General features: G+C 48.1%; 2 protein-coding genes across 8 annotated transcripts in view; both read right to left on the bottom strand.

Moving 5' to 3' along the window:
• Positions 1-5045, bottom strand: part of DNAJC16 (DnaJ heat shock protein family (Hsp40) member C16) — a 40507-nt gene extending 35462 nt beyond the window's left edge. For 3 of the 7 annotated variants that reach the window (XM_051988482.1, XM_051988481.1, XM_051988476.1), the window contains exons 1-2: positions 4951-5039; positions 2170-2354 (exon numbers count right to left, since the gene is read on the bottom strand). In XM_051988482.1, coding sequence (XP_051844442.1) covers positions 2170-2336 — 167 coding nt within the window. In that variant the 5' untranslated portion in view covers positions 2337-2354; positions 4951-5039. Of the gene's footprint in view, positions 1-2169; positions 2355-3214; positions 3232-3927; positions 4596-4950 lie in introns of those variants that run through there. The other 4 variants (XM_051988477.1, XM_051988478.1, XM_051988479.1 and 1 more) reach the window with 4 other exon arrangements.
• Positions 5046-5857: 812 nt separating this feature from the next.
• Positions 5858-20319, bottom strand: part of LOC127555831 (V-type proton ATPase subunit S1-like) — a 29347-nt gene continuing 14885 nt past the window's right edge. Inside the window, exon 2 of the mRNA XM_051988488.1 lies at positions 5858-9822. The gene's annotated coding sequence lies outside the window, so the exon portion shown is untranslated. The remainder of the gene's footprint in view (positions 9823-20319) is intronic.

Here is a 20319-nt window from a genome sequence, read left to right on the forward strand (position 1 = left end):
TCAAAAAATAAAGAGGCCAAACAGAAAACTGGATATTGATAGAAAAGCATTACACTGTGGGGTGAAGAGGCACCCTGAAGGAAATGCTGATATGAAGTCAAGAAAAAATCTTGAGTCAGGCTTCACGAGTGCCAAGGATTTTGGAACTCTGGTTTGTTTTCCTCACACCACAGATGATACTCCCCAAATGTATACGAAATTTGCCAGATCCAGAGTCTTTTCTTATTTGTCAGAGCAAATTCTCTCAACTAAACAGCACCACCTACCCATAGGTATGACCATGAAGTCAAAGAATAATAACAGGAAAAAATGGCTTTTAAGACCTGACCCTTTTGTCCCACTGGGCCTGGCCCAAGGCTCTTCAGGTTCCTGGGTCTTACAATGCCCACTTGGAAATTGTCCTCCCTCTCTCCCATGGATGCAGAGAGGCATCAATACCATGTGATGGTAAAGGAAGCCCCAGATATATGGTCATTCTTATTTCAGACCCCTTAGCAGACCTTCTGTACTGCAGTACCTGCCAGGTTCCCAGGCAGCCCTGGAGCCTTGCTATTCCTTCCTTCTTGAAGGCTTGCAATATGCCTTATAGGCATTATCTTGATGGATCTTTACAAAGCTTTGTGAGGTAGGTGCTATTATTAATCTCCATTTTACAGATAAGGAAATTCAGTTTAAGAGAGATTTAGTAACTTGGTCAAGACCACAGAAGCAGATCCCTCTGTTTCAGAGAGAATTTAAATCCAGTACTATTTCCCTGGTTCCTCAATACCCACCCATGAAACCATATCCTTTCAGTCAGCTAGTCAGGCAATTTTATCTATTGTTGGCAAAGCTGTTATAATATTTATTAACAGGAACAAGATGTTATGAAAATAGTATGAGAAATCTGGGAACAGAAGGTAATATGACTTCATTTAATATTCCACTATTTGCCTAAGATCCAATTTCTATTCATTAAGGTTTTTCCCCCACCTCATTTTTTACCTGCTGCTAGCTTTGTACATATCATAAGATCAGAAGCTCAGGAATGAAAGGGGTGTCAAAGGCCTCATTTGACAGATATGGAAACTGAAGTCAAGAGAGTTGCCAAGACTGGAATTTCTGCCAGTAGTAAGTAACTGGAAGGGGGTGGTAGAGATTCGATTGAGGGTCTTTCTAGAATTCTGTGTCTCTCTGTTCTGATCACTTCTATCCAACGGTTGTTAATGGGAACTCCTCTACTAATCCTCCCTAGGGTCTTTTTCAAAGAAGGTGAAGTGTCCACCTAGCACCACAAAGACAATTCCTAAATCTAATTCTTTTTGACTCAAAGACCAGTTCTATTCACTAGACTGCTCACTGCAGTGAGCAGTCATGTATTTCAGCAAAAATTATTTTAGATTATCAGTTTGTTATATATAAACCAAAATTTAAATTATCAGCCAAACCACTAAATTTCTCTATATCAAGCCTCTCACCTTCCCATTCTGTTAGTTATAAGCATTTATTAACCACCCACGATGTGCCAGGCATTAGGTTAAGTAAGTACTGAGGATATAGAGAAAGGTAAAAGATGGTTCCTGTACTTATACTTAAAAGTTTGCATGTGTATGTACCCATCTATATACACCTATAACCATATTTTTTTTCCCCTAAAAGGTATTTCCTTTTAAATAGAAATACTTTCTCAGTTTTAGTAATTTCTGAAATACTCTTTTTTAAAAGAATTGGTACTAAACAAAGAAATGAAACAATAAAGTGGCAAGAAGACAGAGTGGGAGCTGATCATAGTCCTGCCTCTGCCACTTCATGTTTGTGTGACTAAGGGAAAATCACTTTGTGAGTCTGTATCCGCTGCCTCCTCCGGCAAACTGGGAAAATGATACTTGCCCAAACTCCAAGGATAACTACAAAGGTCAAATGAGAAAATGTATAGGAAAAGACATTGTGAATTATATAGCTCTCACTGTTACTGATCAAACTACAGTGTTGCCATGAACTTTAAACCTAATTACTCAAAAATATAGGAGGAAAAAAAGGTGACTCATTGGTAAATGTTTCATATAGGTATATAGTATAAATGTAGAGAGATACAAACATTAAAGCTAATCAATCCAATTTTAGGCTATATGGCCCTTTTGAAAGTGCTATGCTCATATTAAACTTCTATTTATGATTTGTTCCACCTACCATTCCCGGGCGAGCTTCTTATAAGCCTTTTTAATATCAGCCTGGCTGGCTGTGCGGCTGACCCTTAGGACTCTGTATGGGTCAAAATCCAACGCGGACAAGATTTGCAGGATCAAAACCAGAACTATCAAGAACTGCCAGGAAAGGCTCAACGTTCTCACTCCCATTTCTCTTCCTTCCCAGAGCTGAAATGATTGAATAGGCATGAGTTTCAGCAGTAGAAACCTGGACAGTATGGGTCTAGGTAAAAGCAGAAGACATGGACGGAAAACCCTCCACCAAACCACCCTCCAAACTAACAAAACCTTAGGCAGAAAAAGAAAAAAAAACAACGTCTTTGATGAAATTATATGGATCTCTGAAATTAGCCCAAGGTGGACAATTGTGCCTTTAAAAAATAGCATCATGAATTAAAATTACACAAAAACACAGTATTGAAAATCAATAGCTGTGGTCAGAAAACTTTGACTCAGAAATGGTTCAAAGATCACTGAATGTGTAGACATTTAAAAATGCTGAACAAAAGAATCACACTAATTCATGCTAATCTAAAACAAAGAATAGCTAATTAACATGGGAAGAAAAATCAAAAGGAGAAAATTCTGGTGAGATTATTCAAAATATGTTTGATTTCCTTTACTAAAGGGACCAAATTTTTAAAAATATAAACTTCTACAGAGAGATTCTTGGAAAACTAAGAATAAACCATAAGATAGCTGAGGTGCCTGTGAGCATTTCCAAATCCAAAAGATTAAAGTAAAATTATTTTGCATTTTAGAATAGTAGGTTCAGTAGTGTTTCAAATTCCATTACTTGTTTGTTTTCTTCAAGTAAAGGAAAGAGGTGATTATTCTATAACTTCCTCTTTATTTTAGTCATCTGTATTATGATGGTCATGTCAGACTATGGAAGAACTCACAGAGACAGAAATATAGGGGCAAGATCCAAGCTAGAGAAAATTTAGTTTGTTATTAAAAGGAGGAGTCAATGATGAAGAATGTTCAGCATACCATCTTCAGTTAAATATTATCATTGTATTCAGTACCTTTCTGAAGATGACCAAGGCTGAGGTAAGAACAAGACAAGCCTTTAACTTTCTTCTTAGAAATATGACTAGTCAAGTTGTCCTAAGATGCCTCCATTATTTCTACACTAACTTTTCATCAATGATCTAATTTGGAAGAATGAAAACACGAATGTGTGCCACCTCAGCTCCAAGGATGTTACTTTTAGAAGAACGATAAACATGACCCAAAGGCAGATATGGAAGCTCACTATTTGCAAATCCCCATAAGGTTTTACTGAACTGAGAGAAAGTACTGGTGGCAATATTTATGACAACTAGAGGAGAAAGCAAGATGAATCAGAGAGTGCCCACGTGAGACAATTGAATACTGTTCTTTCATATCTTTTTGAGTATCTACAAACAGTACTATATGCTATGTTCCCAAGCAATGGCCCAAGCTCTGCTTCTTAGACAAAACCTGTCCTGAGGCATATGATGAGGTTGGGAGGGGAAAGGGAATAAGCCTTTATACAGTTGCTACAAAGTGACCAGGCACTGTGCTGCTTTAAAAGGATTATCTCACAATATCGATTATTATCCACATTTTACAGATAAGAAAACTGAGGCAAACAAGTTAAGTGAGTTGCCAAGAGTCACTCTGCCAGTAATTGCATGTGAACTCTGGTTTTCCAGACCCTGGTCCCAGCACTACCGACTGGGCTTTCATCTGCCCCGCTCCCCTCTCCACTTACCCCGAGATTGCTTTTTCTGACTTTTACACCAACTTGGCCGCATACAGTGTCTCCCCAGTAGGATGAGAACTACTCTTCTATTTTCTCTGTGGATGCCCAGCGGAGCACTTGGCGCCTACAGGGGGTGTCAATGTAACGTTTCTTGTTGCGATGAATCCCTGACTTGGGTCATCTAACTTATCAAAGGCACTCCTGGGAGCCTGGGACACTTGGCGCTTTCCAATGGGAACACGCACCCCGACAACCGGATGCGCTCTGGAAAGGGCACGGAATGTGGGAGTGGTGGGGAGAGGGGCACAGTGGGACAGCGCCCGAGGCCACCATGGTCAATGGGGCGGTCCCGAGCACTAGAAACTACTTTGGGAATGCTGAGTGAGACATGGAATAGCAAGAAAACCCGGTAATTCTCTGTGATGACTATTTGTTTATATAAATAAAGGAAAACGACAGCGGGAGCATAGGTAGCAAACAAGGCGATGGCCAGAGAGCACCTGAAGCCCAAGTTCCGCGGGTTCAGAGATCCCAGGCTAGCTCCCGGCTCTCTGCCTCCAGCGACTGGGGGGACGGGGTAGAGCACCCAAAGCCGTCAGCTGAACTGACAGTAACACTCCGTCCCGACCACCCTCCCCTAGGCCCACAAATCCCTACGGCCCTCGGGAGGCAGCGTCCGGGGACTGCGGCCTCGGGCGGCCCGCTGGTTGTGTCCTCCGGCCGGGAGGCACAGCTCTCACCCCAACTTGGGCCTAGGACCCAGGGGAAGTTCAAGGGCGCGCCCGGGCGGGGAAGTAGAGGCCCGATCGTAGCCAGGAACTCGGGAGAACCCGTAAAAGGACCGGGCCTCCGTTTCCCCCGCGGCCGCTCTTTCTCGGGCTCCGCAGCCCCACCACACGTAGCAGGCACCGCAGCCCAGCAGTTTGGGAACCGGCCAAAGCTATCCAGACCAAGACCAAGGCCAGGCCCCGCCCCGCCCCGCCCGCCCAGGCCCGGCGCGACACCGTCGCCCAGAGGGCCGTCCTTCCTTACCGGGAAGAGAGTCTTGGTCCCCACTGCCCGCCCGCCCGTCTGCTGGCCGGCCGCCGCCCGGGCAGCCGCAGGGACCGCAGCGTCCTGGGCGGCCGAGCGCGACAGCAGCGGCCGCCTCCAGGCTCCGCCCCGCCTCCGCAGCAGGACCGCGGCGCGAGCCCACCAGGGAGGCGGCGCGGCTAGGCCAGAAGCGGAGCTGCACGTGACTGCTTAAAGAGAGGGCGCCTCATTTCTTCCTATCAACCTTGAGGATAGCAAAGCTGTCGGAGCCTCGCCAGCCACCGTCCACACCCCCATGAAGGAGGAGTCGGGTGCGCACTACTCTTCCTCTCTCCCCCAATCCTCCCCGAGCGCCGTCGCCATGGACACGACGCGCGGCGCTGCGCCCTTACCCAAGAGGGCCCGCTCTAGGCCATCGAGAAGGCGGTTACGTGCTTCCTAGCGAGGAACCAACGCGGGAAAAACCGGGCCAGTTCTTTAGTGTGACAACAGCTCCCCCTACTCCCGAACACATCTGGGAGGACCTCACGAGTCATGCTGAGGGCGGGCATTCCGAGATGCCCGGAGATCTGCCAGGGACCGCCCGGTCCAATGACGACAGGAGAGGCGGGGCTTCTGCTTCAGATACCAGGCACCGTGACTGGATAGGGAAGTGGAGACCAGGATTGGGCTTCGCCCTTGTAGGCTCTAGGAGCAGCCAACGCCGGCTCTCCTTCGGGGAGGTTTAACGAGGCCTGGGCCCGGAGGCTGGAAGTGGAACCGGACCTGTGTGTGCCGGTTTCCTCCCTCGTCCCTTGGGATGCCCTTTGTTGTGGGCTCCTCGCCCGCATTCTCCCATCCCCCTCCTCCTCCCTCCCGATTCCTCGGGGCCTTCCCAAAAGGAGACAAAGGACAAGAGCAGCTCGGATAGGGTCCAGAATAAGTCCTTTATTCCGGCTCGGAGAAGAGGTCTGGACACTGCGTTGACTTACAGAATCACGAGAGGGACAATGCTGGGAGATGTCCGGGGCGAGCCACTTGCAAAGGGAGACGGCCTCCTAGGCTGGGCCCTGTCTGAGCCCTCCTGGTAGGAGGGTGGGCATTCGCTACTGAAAGCAGCTTTCCAGACAACACTGTGGAAAAGCCAGGTGCCCATCCACAGACCTCTCCTAACATGGACAGCTTTTACAATCTAGAAACCCAGCCAATTGCTGGAGACCCGGATACACATTTACTTACTATTAATAAAGGATACACACCCAACCACAGAAACGCAACCCACACATAACACCCATACATGCCTCAGGACCATCCACCCGGACCCACTCAGAGGTGCCAAACATGCTGCTCACACACACACACACTCACTCTTTAGGGATGGCCTCGTGGCCATATGGAGGCCAGGTGGGAGAGAGGACAATCGTCCCCCTTCCCACCCAACTCTGGGGACCCACCTGGAACCACTTTACAGGATTCACCGTGGGGAAGGAAAGTAGCCCTTTTTGTACTGACTAATTCTACTGAACTCTTGTTTCAGCAGACAATTAAAAGAATCTTAAACAATTAACAAGCGATTACAAAAGTGATTAAACCCTCCCAGCTTTAAACTTGCTGCTAGTGAGGACATAAAAAAAAAAAAAAATTAACCCCTCCCCCCCTTGAGGATCATCATATAGACACCTCAGTACACAGAAATAAAATACATGGTTAATGGAAAGTACCCATTTACCACACCCACACACACCCACACACACCCACACTCCCTCTCAAAGCATCTAACCCATGCTCCCTCTAAGCAGCCTGTATCCTGTCAGAAGGCAATCATGACAATGCTGGAAGAACAAGGGACAGCAGGGTTCTTGGGGCTTTGGGTCAAGCACTCCAAGGGCAGAGAGATTTGGACAGGTGGTAGATGAGGAAGATAACAGGAAGAGAGACAGGGTGTGGGAAGGAGAGCAGGCCTTTCCCTCAAAACAGGATTTTTCTCCATTGATGGATTGCCCAGACACCCCTCTACATCCCCAGTTGTCTAGAATGGAAAAGGGAACAGTTCTTGCCCATTCTCTGAGGGTCAGCAGACACTTCTGGGATTCCTGCAGCAGGAATGGGCTACCACTGAATGTCCCAGTGACCTAAAGCTAAGCTCTATCACACTGACCTTCAGCTTCCCCAGGAGAGACCACTTCTCCAGCACAGAATAAAATTTCCATTTGGAATCAGAAGACAGGGACCAATCAATCAAAGATTTCCTGAGCCTGTTTCTCCTTGGAAAAAGTGCCTAACCATATGGGGCCTCAGTTTCCATGAGCATGCAATGAAGGAATCAGATCATAGAGCTTGCCACTAGGGTCTTGTCCTGCTCAAAATCTCCCATGTGGATGAGGAGTGGAGAAATAACTGCTCCTAGCTCGTTGGGTAAGAGAGGACTTTTCAAAGTATTTTTCTGTCCCTAACACTGGACCCAGAGGAGGCCTGAATAAAGCCTTTTTGAATTGTATTACATAGAAGCGAGGTGATACAGTGAGGGGCAGACTTCCTTATATATAGAAGGAGGAGACAGTGAGAGAAATCCTCCTGGCAGACAGAACTGCAGTCCTGGGCAGGAGACAAAGGGGACACCAAATAAGACCAAAATCCCCTATGTGGGGACCACGGACAATATGCCCCATGTGGTCATCCAGGCCTGACACAGAATCTTGCCCTGACTCAGCTGAGCCAGGACAGCTATCCCACTCACTGTCAGGCCTTCACAAATCCAGCAGGGCTTCTGGGGGAGAAGACCAGGAAGGGTCAGACACAATAACAGCAGGGGGACCATGATGCCACAGCCAGGGAAGGCCAGGCAGGAAAAGGGGCTACTGCCCCTTCTCTCTCCCACTCCTGGGGATCCATCTGGAACTAGTCTAGATGATTCTGAGGGACAAGGAAAAAAAAATCTTTTGAGGTATCTGCGTTCACTGAGCTCCTCTGGCCCAGGAGAGAACTGAGGAGATTTCTGTCAAACAACAGTTAAGACCATAAGGGTAACTAGTATTTACACAGCAGCAGCAGCAAGGCAAAGCAATATGCATGGGGTATGTCACCTGAACCCCACAACCTCCCTGGGGGGGGCAGCTAGCCTTCTGCCCAGGTGACAGATGAGCAAGCAGAGGTGATTAAGACTTAAGGTCACACAGCTAGTGTCTGCCTGAGGCAGGGGTTGGAGTCAGGTCTCTGAACCCAAGTCTGTCCTTCTAGTCACTGGGGAAACACAAACTAACAGGCCATCCCTTGGGGAATATTCTGGGCCTTGGGGGAAAAAGGAGAAACAGTCCCTGCAGTCGACCACACTTACAGATCTGTAAGAACCAAGAGGACCACAGAGAAGGTGCTCATATACACACTGTCAGGGCCTCATCCAGGAGCTCTAGGGTCCAGAAGCAGGTCCTTCAAGGTCCCATGAGGACCTCCCATGAGGCAGACAACACTTGTCCACCCCTTACAAGAAAGATTCATGACACACAATTAGGAAGGGCAGAACCAAAGAGTCTCAGCTGTGGAAGGGAATTAAGGACCATGTTCTAAACTCTCTCCCCACACCTGCATGTTCTTGACCAGGATCCTGCAGCCTGGTGGGAGGCAGCAACATCCATTTGGGATGGCAGACAGGAAGGTTTCTGCTGCCACCTAAGCTAGCTTGGTCCCTGCAGCCTCGAGAACTCCCCCATCTGAAGAGCAAGCATCGCACCTAAAACTCCCCCCAAGCCTGCCTTAGCTAAGCCTCAAAGAGGCTCTGACCCATGGATTTTTTTTAGGTGTCTTGTCTTTTGTCAGGTGCTAATAAGACACATCAGGAAACAAAGGAAGAGATGAGAAGGTGGCTGGCCTTTCAGTTCCTGGGGACACAAATCAGGGTCATGTCACTCAACAGCTCTTCCCCCCAGCCCCTTCCTTCCTGTCTAGGGGCCAGTGCCCTGGAATCCAGCCCCTTCCACTCCTGACTGTTGGACTCCAGTCAGAAAATAACATCATTTTGCAGCCTCTGTGAACCCAGCCCAGTTTGATCCGGACTAGAAGGTGAATGGCCAGATGGAGTTTCAGGAAGAGGCTGAGGAGGGGCTCTGATGAGCCATGGAGTCTTTCCAGCTGGTGCCAGTCAGATGGGTTCTGGAACTCCCCAGGTCAGGGGGCAGGCAGGCCCCTTCTCTGCTTGTTCTAGGTCACAGGGAAGGCCTGGCTGGATCTGGACAGACCCAGCTCCATGTCCCTGTAAGTCACTTGTGCTGCTGCTGGTAGTGGTGGCTATGGCCAGGCTGACCCAGCAGCTGCCCCTCCAGATGCCCTGCCAAGAGATCCACCCAGGCCATCCTAAGGGCTGCCCGGTAAGGAGTGGCTGGAGAAGCTGTTTTTTCTGACTGGAGCCCAGGCATCTTGTGTCTTGGGATGTCTCTGAGACACTGCTGGTCTGGAGAGGGGAGGGTGGGGAGGGCCCCCCAAGAGGGGCTGGCTCCCTCTCCTCAGCAGCTTGGCAGAGTAGGGCTGTTCAGCCCCAGCTCCTCCAAGGGGCTCTGTTCCACATGGGGAGGGCTGGCTCCCCACTTCTGGGTCAGCTAAGAGGTCAAGGTGGCAGCTGCAGACCGGCCCACAGCAGGCTCCAGCGAGGAGTCTTGGGCACTCTCCATTTGGGAGGCAGCCCTGTCTGCTTTGCTGACAAAGAGCTGGCCATAGGCAGGGAAACAGTCAAGGCTCAGCATGTCCTGCAGGAAGGGAAACTGAGTCTGGGGGCTCTTCTCAAACCTGGGCTACAGATGTAGCCTTTCCCAAGGTTCTCCAGGTTCCCCAGGCCTGGGGAACATCACCAACCGTCAGTTTGTGCATGTTGGCCTTGCCAGGACTGGGCAGGGAATGGAGTTCCTGGAAAAAAAGAACAATATTAAGTCAGAAAGACTGCACACGAGGTCACCATAAGATTTCCCAGGTGCTGAGGATCTTGGGGTTCCTTTTGTTTTCCTCCCACCACAGAGGATACTCCCCAATGTTTATACAGTTTGTCAGACCTGAGACTTTTCTCATTCGTCAGAGCAACTTCTCCCAAGCAAAATGCAGCCCACTACCCATCTGTAGGTGTGACCATGAAATAATGAAGAATGGCAGGAGCAAGAGGGAGGGCCTGGCTTGGAGACCTGTCCTTTCTGTCCCACTGGCCCTGTCCCAAGGCTCTTCAGGTCCTTAGGCCTCATATACCCATCTGAGAAGTGCCCATGAATGCAGGGAGGGATCAAATGCTACATGGTAAGGAAAGCACAAAACCAGGGGAGTTCCTATTCCAGACTTCTCATCAAGGCAAGACCTTCCAGGTTCCTAGGCAGTGTGGTGGGGTAAGCTTCTTCACCAAGGTTTCCTTCTGAACTCCTTCAGGAAAATAAACACCTATTTATGGAGGGCTCTTCTGCAAAGCTTCTAAAGAGTATGATACACTATGAGAGCATCTCCTCTTTCAGTGCAAGGAGTGAACCCAGAGATGAGGTTTCTTCCCATCTTACCTGCATCCTGGAAAGATCTAACCTTAAAAGTATGAGGGTGGAATAACCTTCCAGCAGGAAAGGGAAATGTGGGGAGACAAGATTACAGTCCAGAGGATAGGGGAACCAAGGACAGAAAGTTCGGAGCTTGATCTTATTAGTCACCTAGTTTAGCCTTAGATATGGCACCTCTGTCCCCAACAACATTGTTTTGCATGAAATAACTTAAAAATTAGTTTGCCAGATTTGGGGTATATTCTTATCTGGCTATTTGTAACCTGTAATATGTCAGCCTCATTCCTTTTACAGTTAAAAAAAAAAAAAAAAGGAAACAAAACAAAATAACTCAGGACAATTGGAAGAAATAACACCAGACCAAGGTCCCCCAAGAATTTAATCATGGACTTTATCCTCTGATAATAAGCTCAGTGTCCTATCCATCAAACCTGGTAGTACAGGAACAACAACAACAAAAAATAAAAAGACCAAGAAAATAATTTGTTGTAAAGGTAGTCATGGTTTCACATTGGTCTATATGAAAATATGCTTACATTTCTCAGCATGGCAAAATGTGGAAGGGGGAAAGGAGTACTCCTATAAATTCATGGATCCACCTATGGCAATTTTGGACAGTCTCAAGAAGAGGAGAAGCCAAATCACTATTATTCAGAGAAATACAAATTAAGACAACCCTGAGAAACCACTATACATCTCTCAGATTGGCTAAGATGACAGGAAAAGATAATGATGAATGTTGAGGGGATGCGGGAAAACTGGTACTCTGGTACATTGTTGATGGAACTGTAAATAGATCCAGTCATTCTGGAGAGCAATTTGGAATTATGCTCAAAAAGTCATCAAACTGCACATACCCTTTGACCCAGCAGTGTTACTACTGGCCTTATATCCCAAAGAGATTTTAAAGGCGGGAAAGGGACCAGTATGTGCCAAAATGTTTGTGGCAGCCCTCTTTATAGTGGCCAGAAACTGGAACCTGAGTGGATGCCCAGCAGTTGGAGAATGGCTGAATAAATTATGGAATATGAATGTTATGGAATATTATTGTTCTTTTTTTGCCACTCAGTTTATTTTTTTATTTTATTTTATAATAACTTTATATTGACAGAATCCATGCCAGGGTAATTTTTTTTACAACATTATCCCTTGCACTCGCTTCTGTTCTGATTTTTCCCCTCCCTCCCTCCACCCCCTCCCCTAGATGGCAAGCAGTCCTATATATGTTAAATAGGTTACAGTATATCCTAGATACAATATATGTGTGCAGAACTGAGCAGTTCTCTTGTTGCACAGGGAGAATTGGATTCAGAAGGTAAAAACAACTCGGAAAGAAAAACAAAAATGCAAATAGTTCACATTCATTTTCCAGTGTTCTTTCTTTGGGTGTAGCTGCTTCTGTCCATCATTTATCAATTGAAATTGAGTCTTTGTCAAAGAAATCCACTTCCATCAGAATACATTCTCATACAATATCGTTGTTGAAGTGTATAATGATCTCCTGGTTCTGCTCATTTCACTCAGCATCAGTTCATGTCAGTCTCTTCAGGTCTCTCTGAAATCATCCTGCTGGTCGTTTCTTACAGAACAATTATTGTTCTGTAAGAAATGACCAGCAGGATGAATACAGAGAGGCTTGGAGAGACTGACATGAACTGATGCTGAGTGAAATGAGCAGAACCAGGAGATCACTATACACGGCAACAACAAGACTATATGATGATCAATTCTCATAGACGTGGCTCTCTTCAATAATGAGGTGATTCAAACCAGTTCCAACTGTTCAGTGAGAGAGCCATCTACACCCTGAGAGAGGAGTGTGGGAACTGAGTGCGGATTACAACCTAGCATTTTCACTTTTTCTGATATTGTTTGGTTGCCTCAGGTTTTTTTTTTTTTTAAGATCCAATTTTTCTTGTCCAGCAAGATAACTATATAAATATGTATATATTGGATTTAACATATTTTAACCTATTTAACACATATTGGACTACCTGCTATCTAGGGGAGGGAATGGGGGAAGGAGGGGAAAATTTGGAACAGAAGGTTTTGCAAGGGTCAGTGTTGAAAAAAATTACCCATGCATATGTTTTGTAAATAAAAAGCTATAATAATAATTAAAAAAGAGGGAGCAGATCAGTGCTCAGAGTGGGCTGAGCCCCAAGCACACTGGTTTTAGAGTATGGCCTGGCTGCAGATGGCTCCAAGCCTCATCCTTCTCTCCTGCAGGTGCGAGCTAAGTCCTTACAGAGGACAAAGGAATACAAGGAGCTGGATGGTCCTGCCCCTCCAGCTAATGTCAATCCCCTGCACTAAGACAGGACACAGGCTCTGCAGGGCTGGAGTCACGGGCCAAGAGTGGGCTGGGCACGAAGGCCTCTCACCCCCGCGCTCCCCTGGTTCGGCAAACCAACGGCCCCGCTGCCATCCCCGCGGGGGCCGCAGCCCAAGTCTGGGACAAGCCGGGGCGGGGCATTTGTGCGGGATCCCGCAGAGCATCCTGCCCAGCCGCGGAGGTCCTCGGGAGGTAAGCGGGACGTACCGGTGCAGTCCTGAGGATGTCACTTTCAGCAGAAACTGACAGCGGCTCCCCTCCCCCACCCAGATTCCCAGGCCCCCCGTGCCCCAGGGGAGGCGGCGTGAGGGTGGTTCCGGCCTGGAGCAGCGAGAGGCCTGGCCCGAGAGGCAACCAGACATCTTCAGCAGACGTCACAGTCCTACAAGGGGAACTAGGCCCGGGACGCCAGGGCCAATGCGCTGTCCCACCCCGCCCGGCCAGGCCCGGTCCCCGCAAAGCCCCTCGTTCCTTACCTGGCAGCAGAGTCACGGTTCCTCTCATACGTCGTCCAGGGTGGCTCCGGGGACCTCAGGGCCCGCAGCATCCCGAGCGGGGGAGAGCAGCAGCGGCCCTTTCCCAGCCCCGCGAGAGAACCGCGACGAGAGCGAGATCTGGACAGAGGAAGTGTGGCACGATACTCAAATTGGTCCCTTCCGGACAGCAGGGCAAACGAGATTCTCCACCCTCTGTCAGAATAGGCCCCAGCATGCAACGCGCTGCGTCCCTTCCTCTCGCGGCGCGCAGGTCCGACTTTCGCGAGAACAGTTACCTGCTTCCTAACGAGGAGGAACGCGGGCCAGAGCGCGCTGGTTCTTCAGTCTAGTAAACAGCACCCCCTACTCTCAGATAAGTATGGGAGGACCTCGCTAGTCACGCCCAGCATGCCTGGAGATCTGAGGGGGACCGCCCAATCTAGGGGCGTCACGGCGAGGCGGGCTTCTGCTTCTGGTCCCTGACGCGGTGACCAGCGGGGCGGAGGGGGAGGCTCTGACCACTGAGCCCAGGCTTCAGCTTTGTCTTAGGTCCGCTCTGGGACGGCCCACCCAGGCTCTCCCTGAGGGAGGTTAATCGAGGCCTAGGCTCAGAGACTGGAAGGCACTGTGTGCGCCCCTGAAATTCCCCCCGTGTCCCGTGCGATGCTTTAAGTCCTCGTTGTCCGCAGTGCCCTCCCCCTCCCCGATGGCCTCCCTGAAAAGAGAGGCAAAGAACAAGGCCAGAGCAGCTTTAGAGAGTCCAGAACAAGTCCTTTATTCCGGCGCGAAGAGGTCTGGACACAAGTCACTGTGCAGACTCACAAACACTAGAAACAAAAGCTCCGGGAGGTCCGGGAGCAACCCTGGAGTGTGCTGGGCCCTGTCCGCTCCTCCTGTTACGAGGGCCACCCTGCGTCCTGGGTACCAGGTATACCCATCTATCTAAGCTCAAAAAAATGCAAAATATAAGTGCAGCCACGTACCCACGGCCACATGGAGGCCGGTGGGAGGGAGGAAATTGCCCCCTTTCCCACTCAACGCTGGGGACCCAGCCTCAACGTTTTCTGTGATTCACAGTGGAGAAGAAAATAGCCTATTAAGTTGAGTCTGCAGAGCCCATGTGGCTCATCAGACGAGTAAAAGTAACTTTAATCAAGAAGCGATTAAGCCACTCTTTTTTAAACCAAGTGCTATATGCTGCGGACACAATAGGAAAGCCCTTCTTGAAAGTGATTTATATATGTCAGCACAACAGACACAAAATACAAGATCATGGAAAAATAGGAATATATAATGCTCCAAGTCACCCTTGCTAGAAGCACCTAAAATTCTACAACACTAGTGAGAATCTCTGCCAATGCTCTCTACATCCCACAGTAACAAGTCTGAAGCAAGCGTCTACATCTATGAGATAGAAGAGAAACTGAATTCAAGAATTAAAAAAAAAAAATCTTAAAGGGGAGGCCCAAGAGTCATTTTCACCCAGTGATGGACATTAGGGAATAAAACTAAGGGTAGGAAGACAAGAAAAGTGAAAGGATTGAGGAAGCATTGGTGGCTTCTTTACTCAAAAGGGTTTTTTTTTTTTTCAACTACAGACACAAATGCGTCTATACAATCCATTTCATTGAGATGGGGAGAAATGGGACCAGAGTAGATAATTAACTATCCCCCTTGCAGTTTGCAGGAGATGCTTCAAGAGATGAAATAAGATATCCAGTTACTCATGGCTAAAGTATCTGACACTTTCACCCTTGGCCTCTCCAGTTTCCAGTAGTGGAAGAAGTAATTTGTCAGAGGTTGAGATTGGGAGCCCTGAGAAGCCCAGGGAACCTGGAACACTGTACTACAGTGGGAAAACCAGTGCAATGTCAGATGATGTGAGTTCTAATCTCACCTATAAAAGATCGAGTCACTTCATCTGAAAAAACACCATTTCCCACCTGCAGCCTCAATGATCACATTTCGAGAATAGAAGTCAATCCATATGTTCTCCTGAAAGGTCCTGTTTAGGTCAAACTATGAACTATGGAACAGGTTTTTTCATATGGATAATGAGTGAGAGTAGGGAAAAAGACCATCTCCCAGCTTCTTGGGGGAAAAAGGAAAGCTTTTTGTTATTGTTATTAGTATTAACACAGAAAAGGCACTTAATAAAGACTTGTTGAATTAAATGTTAAAGACGACAAAATAAAAATGTTAAGAGACAAGAGACTCTCCAGGTAGAGCTGTAGCCCGGGGCAGGAGATAAAGACCAAAACCCCCATATGGAGAATACTCCACCCTGGGACCAAAGACAATATGCCCCATGTGGTCATCCAGGCCTGACACAGAATCTTGCCCTGACTCAGCTGAGCCAGGACAGCTATCCTACTCACTGTCAGGCCTTCACAAATCCAGCAGGGCTTCTGGGGGAGAAGACCAGGAAGGGTCAGACACAATAACAGCAGGGGGACCATGATGCCACAGCCAGGGAAGGCCAGGCAGGAAAAGGGGCTACTGCCCCTTCTCTCTCCCACTCCTGGGGACCCATCTGGAACTAGTCTAGATGATTCTGAGGGACAAGGAAAAAAAAACCTTTTGAGGTATCTGCGTTCACTGAGCTCCTCTGGCCCAGGAGAGAACTGAGGAGATTTCTGTCAAACAACAGTTAAGACCATAAGGGTAACTAGTATTTACACAGCAGCAGCAGCAAGGCAAAGCAATATGCATGGGGTATGTCACCTGAACCCCACAACCTCCCGGGTGGGGGGCAGCTAGCCTTCTGCCCAGGTGACAGATGAGCAAGCAGAGGTGCGAAAAGACTTAAGGTCACACAGCTAGTGTCTGCCTGAGGCAGGGGTTGGAGTCAGGTCTCTGAACCCAAGTCTGTCCTTCTAGTCACTGGGGAAACACAAACTAACAGGCCATCCCTTGGGGAATATTCTGGGCCTTGGGGGAAAAAGGAGAAACAGTCCCTGCAGTCGACCACACTTACAGATCTGTAAGAACCAAGAGGACCACAGAGAAGGTGCTCATATATACACTGTCAGGGCCTCACCCAGGAGCTCTAGGGTCCAGAAGCAGGTCCTTCAAGGTCCCATGAGGACCTCCCATGAGGCAGACAACACTTGTCCACCCCTTACAAGAAAGATTCATGACACACAATTAGGAAGGGCAGAACCAAAGAGTCTCAGCTGTGGAAGGGAATTAAGGACCATGTTCTAAACTCTCTCCCCACCAAGTACTCCACCTGCATGTTTTTGTGTGTGTGTGTGTTTGTTTTCTTTTGGCTGAGGCATGTGGGGTCAAGTGACTTGCCCAGGGTCACACAGCTAGGAAGTGTTAAGTGTCTGAAGCCAGATGTGAACTCAGGTCCTCTGACTTCAGGGCTGGTGCTCTACCCACTGACCTACCTAGCAGCACCCCTTTCCCCCCCCCTCCTCCCCAACTGCATGTTCTTGACCAGGATCCTGCAGCCTGGTGGGAGGCAGCAACATCCATTTGGGATGGCAGATGGGAAGGTTTCTGCTGGCACCTAAGCTAGCTTGGTCCCTGTAGCCTCGAGAACTCCCCCATCTGAAGAGCAAGCATCCCACCTAAAACTCCCCCCAAGCCTGCCTTAGCTAAGGTCAAATCAAAGAGGCTCATGTCTCCATGGGCCAGAGGCTGATGGATTTTTTTTAGGCGTCTTGTCTTTTGTCAGGTGCTAATAAGACACATCAGGAAGCAAAGGAAGAGATGAGAAGGTGGCTGGCCTTTCAGTTCCTGGGGACACAAATCAGGGTCATGTCACTCAACAGCTCTTCCCCCCAGCCCCTTCCTTCCTGTCTAGGGGCCAGCGCCCTGGAATCCAGCCCTTTCCACTCCTGACTGTTGGACCCCAGTCAGAAAATAACACCATTTTGCAGCCTCTGTGAACCCAGCCCAGTTTGATTCGGACTAGAAGGTGAATGGCCAGATGGAGTTTCAGGAAGGGGCTGAGGAGGGGCTCTGATGAGCCATGGAGTCTTTCCAGCTGGTGCCAGTCAGATGGGTTCTGGAACTCCCCAGGTCAGGGGGCAGGCAGGCCCCTTCTCTGCTTGTTCTAGGTCGCAGGGAAGGCCTGGCTGGATCTGGACAGACCCAGCTCCATGTCCCTGTAAGTCACTTGTGCTGCTGCTGGTAGTGGTGGCTATGGCCAGGCTGACCCAGCAGCTGCCCCTCCAGATGCCCTGCCAAGAGATCCACCCAGGCCATCCTAGGGGCTGCCCGGTAAGGAGTGGCTGGAGAAGCTGTTTTTTCTGACTGGAGCCCAGGCATCTTGTGTCTTGGGATGTCTCTGAGACACTGCTGGGCTGGAGAGGAGTGGGTGGAGAGGACCCCTCAAGAGGGGCTGGCTCCCTCTCCTCCGCAGCTTGGCAGAGTAGGGCTGTTCAGCCCCAGCTCCTCCAAGGGGCTCTGTTCCACATGGGGAGGGCTGGCTCCCCACTTCTGGGTGTCAAGCTAAGAAGTCAAGGTGGCAGCTGCAGACCGGCCCACAGCAGGCTCCAGCGAGGAGCCTTGGGCACTCTCCATTTGGGAGGCAGCCCTGTCTGCTTTGCTGACAAAGAGCTGGCCATAGGCAGGGAAACAGTCAAGGCTCAGCATGTCCTGCAGGAAGGGAAACTGAGTCTGGGGGCTCTTCTCAAACCTGGGCTACAGATGTGGCCTTTCCCAAAGTTCTCCTGGTTCCCCAGGCCTGGGGAACATCACCAACCGTCAGTCTGTGCATGTTGGCCTTGCCAGGACTGGGCAGGGAATGGAGTTCCTGGAAAGAAAGAACAATATTAAGTCAGAAAGATTGCACACGAGGTCACCATAAGACTTCTCAGGTGCTGAGGACCTTGGGGTTCCCTTTTACCTCTCACCACAGAGGATACTCCCCAATATTTATACAGTTTGTCAGACCTGAGACTTTTCTTATGCATCAGAGCAACTTCTCCTAAGCAAAATGCAGCCCACTACCCATCTGTAGGTGTGACCATGAAATAATGAAGAATGGCAGGAGCAAGAGGGAGGGCCTGGCTTGGAGACCTGCCCTTTCTGTCCCTCTGGCCCTGGCCCTGTCAGATCCCTGGGCCTCACAATGCCCATTTGGGAAGTGCCCTCCCTCCCTCCCAGGGATATAGGGAGGGATCAAATGCTGCATGGAAGGGCAAGCCCCAGAGAGATGATCATTCTTTTTCCAAACCCCTTGGCAGACCCTCTACACTGCATGATCTGCCAGGTCCTCAGGAAGCCTTGGAGCCCGATTCTCTTTCACAGCTTTCTTTTTAATCACCTTTCTGATAATAACAGAGAGAGAGAAAGAGAGAGATTCCTTCTGCAAGACTTGTAAGGAGTGTGATAAACTAGGAAAGCCTCTAGTCATTCAGTCCAGGGAGTGCCCATGCAGATGAGAGTTTCATCTCAATTGCAGCCTGGTTAGGATGCAAAGCAAGTATAGGCAGGGCAGAAACTTGAGGTTGCAGGCCATTTCACAAAGGAAGCAGGGAAGGTGGGAAGGCAAGATTGTTGTGGGGAGGACAGGGACAAGGGACTGACAGCTGGAAATGTGATCTCCTTTGTCATCTAGATTAGTCTGTGATGTGGCACCTCTAACTCCTTTGTTTTGTAGGATACCACCACATGAAAAGTCATTTTGCTTATATACAGGCACTGTGGAGCAGCCAGTTAGTGCTGTGGGTAGAAAGTTGGGCCTCAAGTCAGGAAAATTGAGGTCCAATCCAGCCTCAGATACTCTTGCTGTGTGACCCTGGACTAATCACTTAACCCTGTTTGCCTCAGCTTCCTTATCTGCAAAATGACCTGGAGAAGGAACTGGCAAATCACTCCAGTATCTTAAGAAAAGCCAAAAGAGGTCAAGAAGAGATGTACATGACTCTAAAAAGAGTAACAATATAAAACACAGTGTATTCAGGATTAATTCTTCTGAAAAGTCAGATAATGGAGAAAGAAGTAATATAGCAGCAAGCCTTCTGGTTAAATGTAATATTCCTAAAGTAAATAGGGAAATGAATCAAATTGCCAAGAATAAGTATCATCTTTGCATTGAGAAATTGTCAATGTATAAGAATAGGTAAGGTTGCAGAAGAAATTCAACATATCTATAATGGGAAAAAATATTCTAATCTAATTCAGGGTTTCTTCAAACTTTTTCGACTAGATTCCTTCCTGCCCCACAATTTTTTACAGGATACAGAGTATATGAATGTAAAGAACTGTTATGAAAATTAAACACTTACTGATAATAAAGTATAATATAGGATGTCTACATTCAGTTATGAGACCCCATATGGGACTGGAATATGCTGTTTAAAAAGCTAGGTTCTAAATAAGTTAATATTTAGTGGAATGGGAATGAAAACAACTCTGCAGTACTATTTTGTACCTGTGAGATTGGTAAGGATTACCAAAAAAAGTGAAATTGAGAATTGCTGGTTGCTGTGAGGAACATCCTGGCAGATTTGGGAATTCAATCAAGCATTCTGGAAAGAAATCTGAAAATCAGAGCAATAAGCTCTGAAAGTGATCATAGCCTTGGACAAAGTAAAGAGAAAGCATAATTCTAAAAAACTCATGATAAAATATACTATCTCCCCCTCTGGTAAGAAAACTGTGGAACTTAAGAAGAATAAAATGTGCTTTATTTTTTTGGACATTCAACATGTAGGGAATTTTGGAATACATAGTGATAATGATTTTATATTCTCATAAGCTTGGAGAGAAGAGGAGAAAAGTGAGACCAAAAGGCAAGAGTGACACAAGTTTCCCCGATTCCTAACTCAACTGTCCTGTCCATCATTTCTGGATGCCCACCCAAAGACCTGGCTTTACACAGTTGAGGAGAAGGGCAAAAAGACCAAAAGACGTTTTGTTATAAAGTTAGTCATGGTTTCACGTTGGACTATATGAAAATCCTTACATTTCTCAGCATGCAAAACGTGGAAGGGGGAAATGCCCCTTCCTATAACCTTATGTAGTCCCGCATGGCGATTCTGGACAGCCTCAAGAAGGGGAGCAGATCAAAGTGAGAGTGGGCTCTCTGAGACCCAACAAGCCC

Source organism: Antechinus flavipes, chromosome 3 (genome assembly GCF_016432865.1).
Source record: "Antechinus flavipes isolate AdamAnt ecotype Samford, QLD, Australia chromosome 3, AdamAnt_v2, whole genome shotgun sequence".
Classification (NCBI taxonomy): Eukaryota; Metazoa; Chordata; class Mammalia; order Dasyuromorphia; family Dasyuridae; genus Antechinus; species Antechinus flavipes.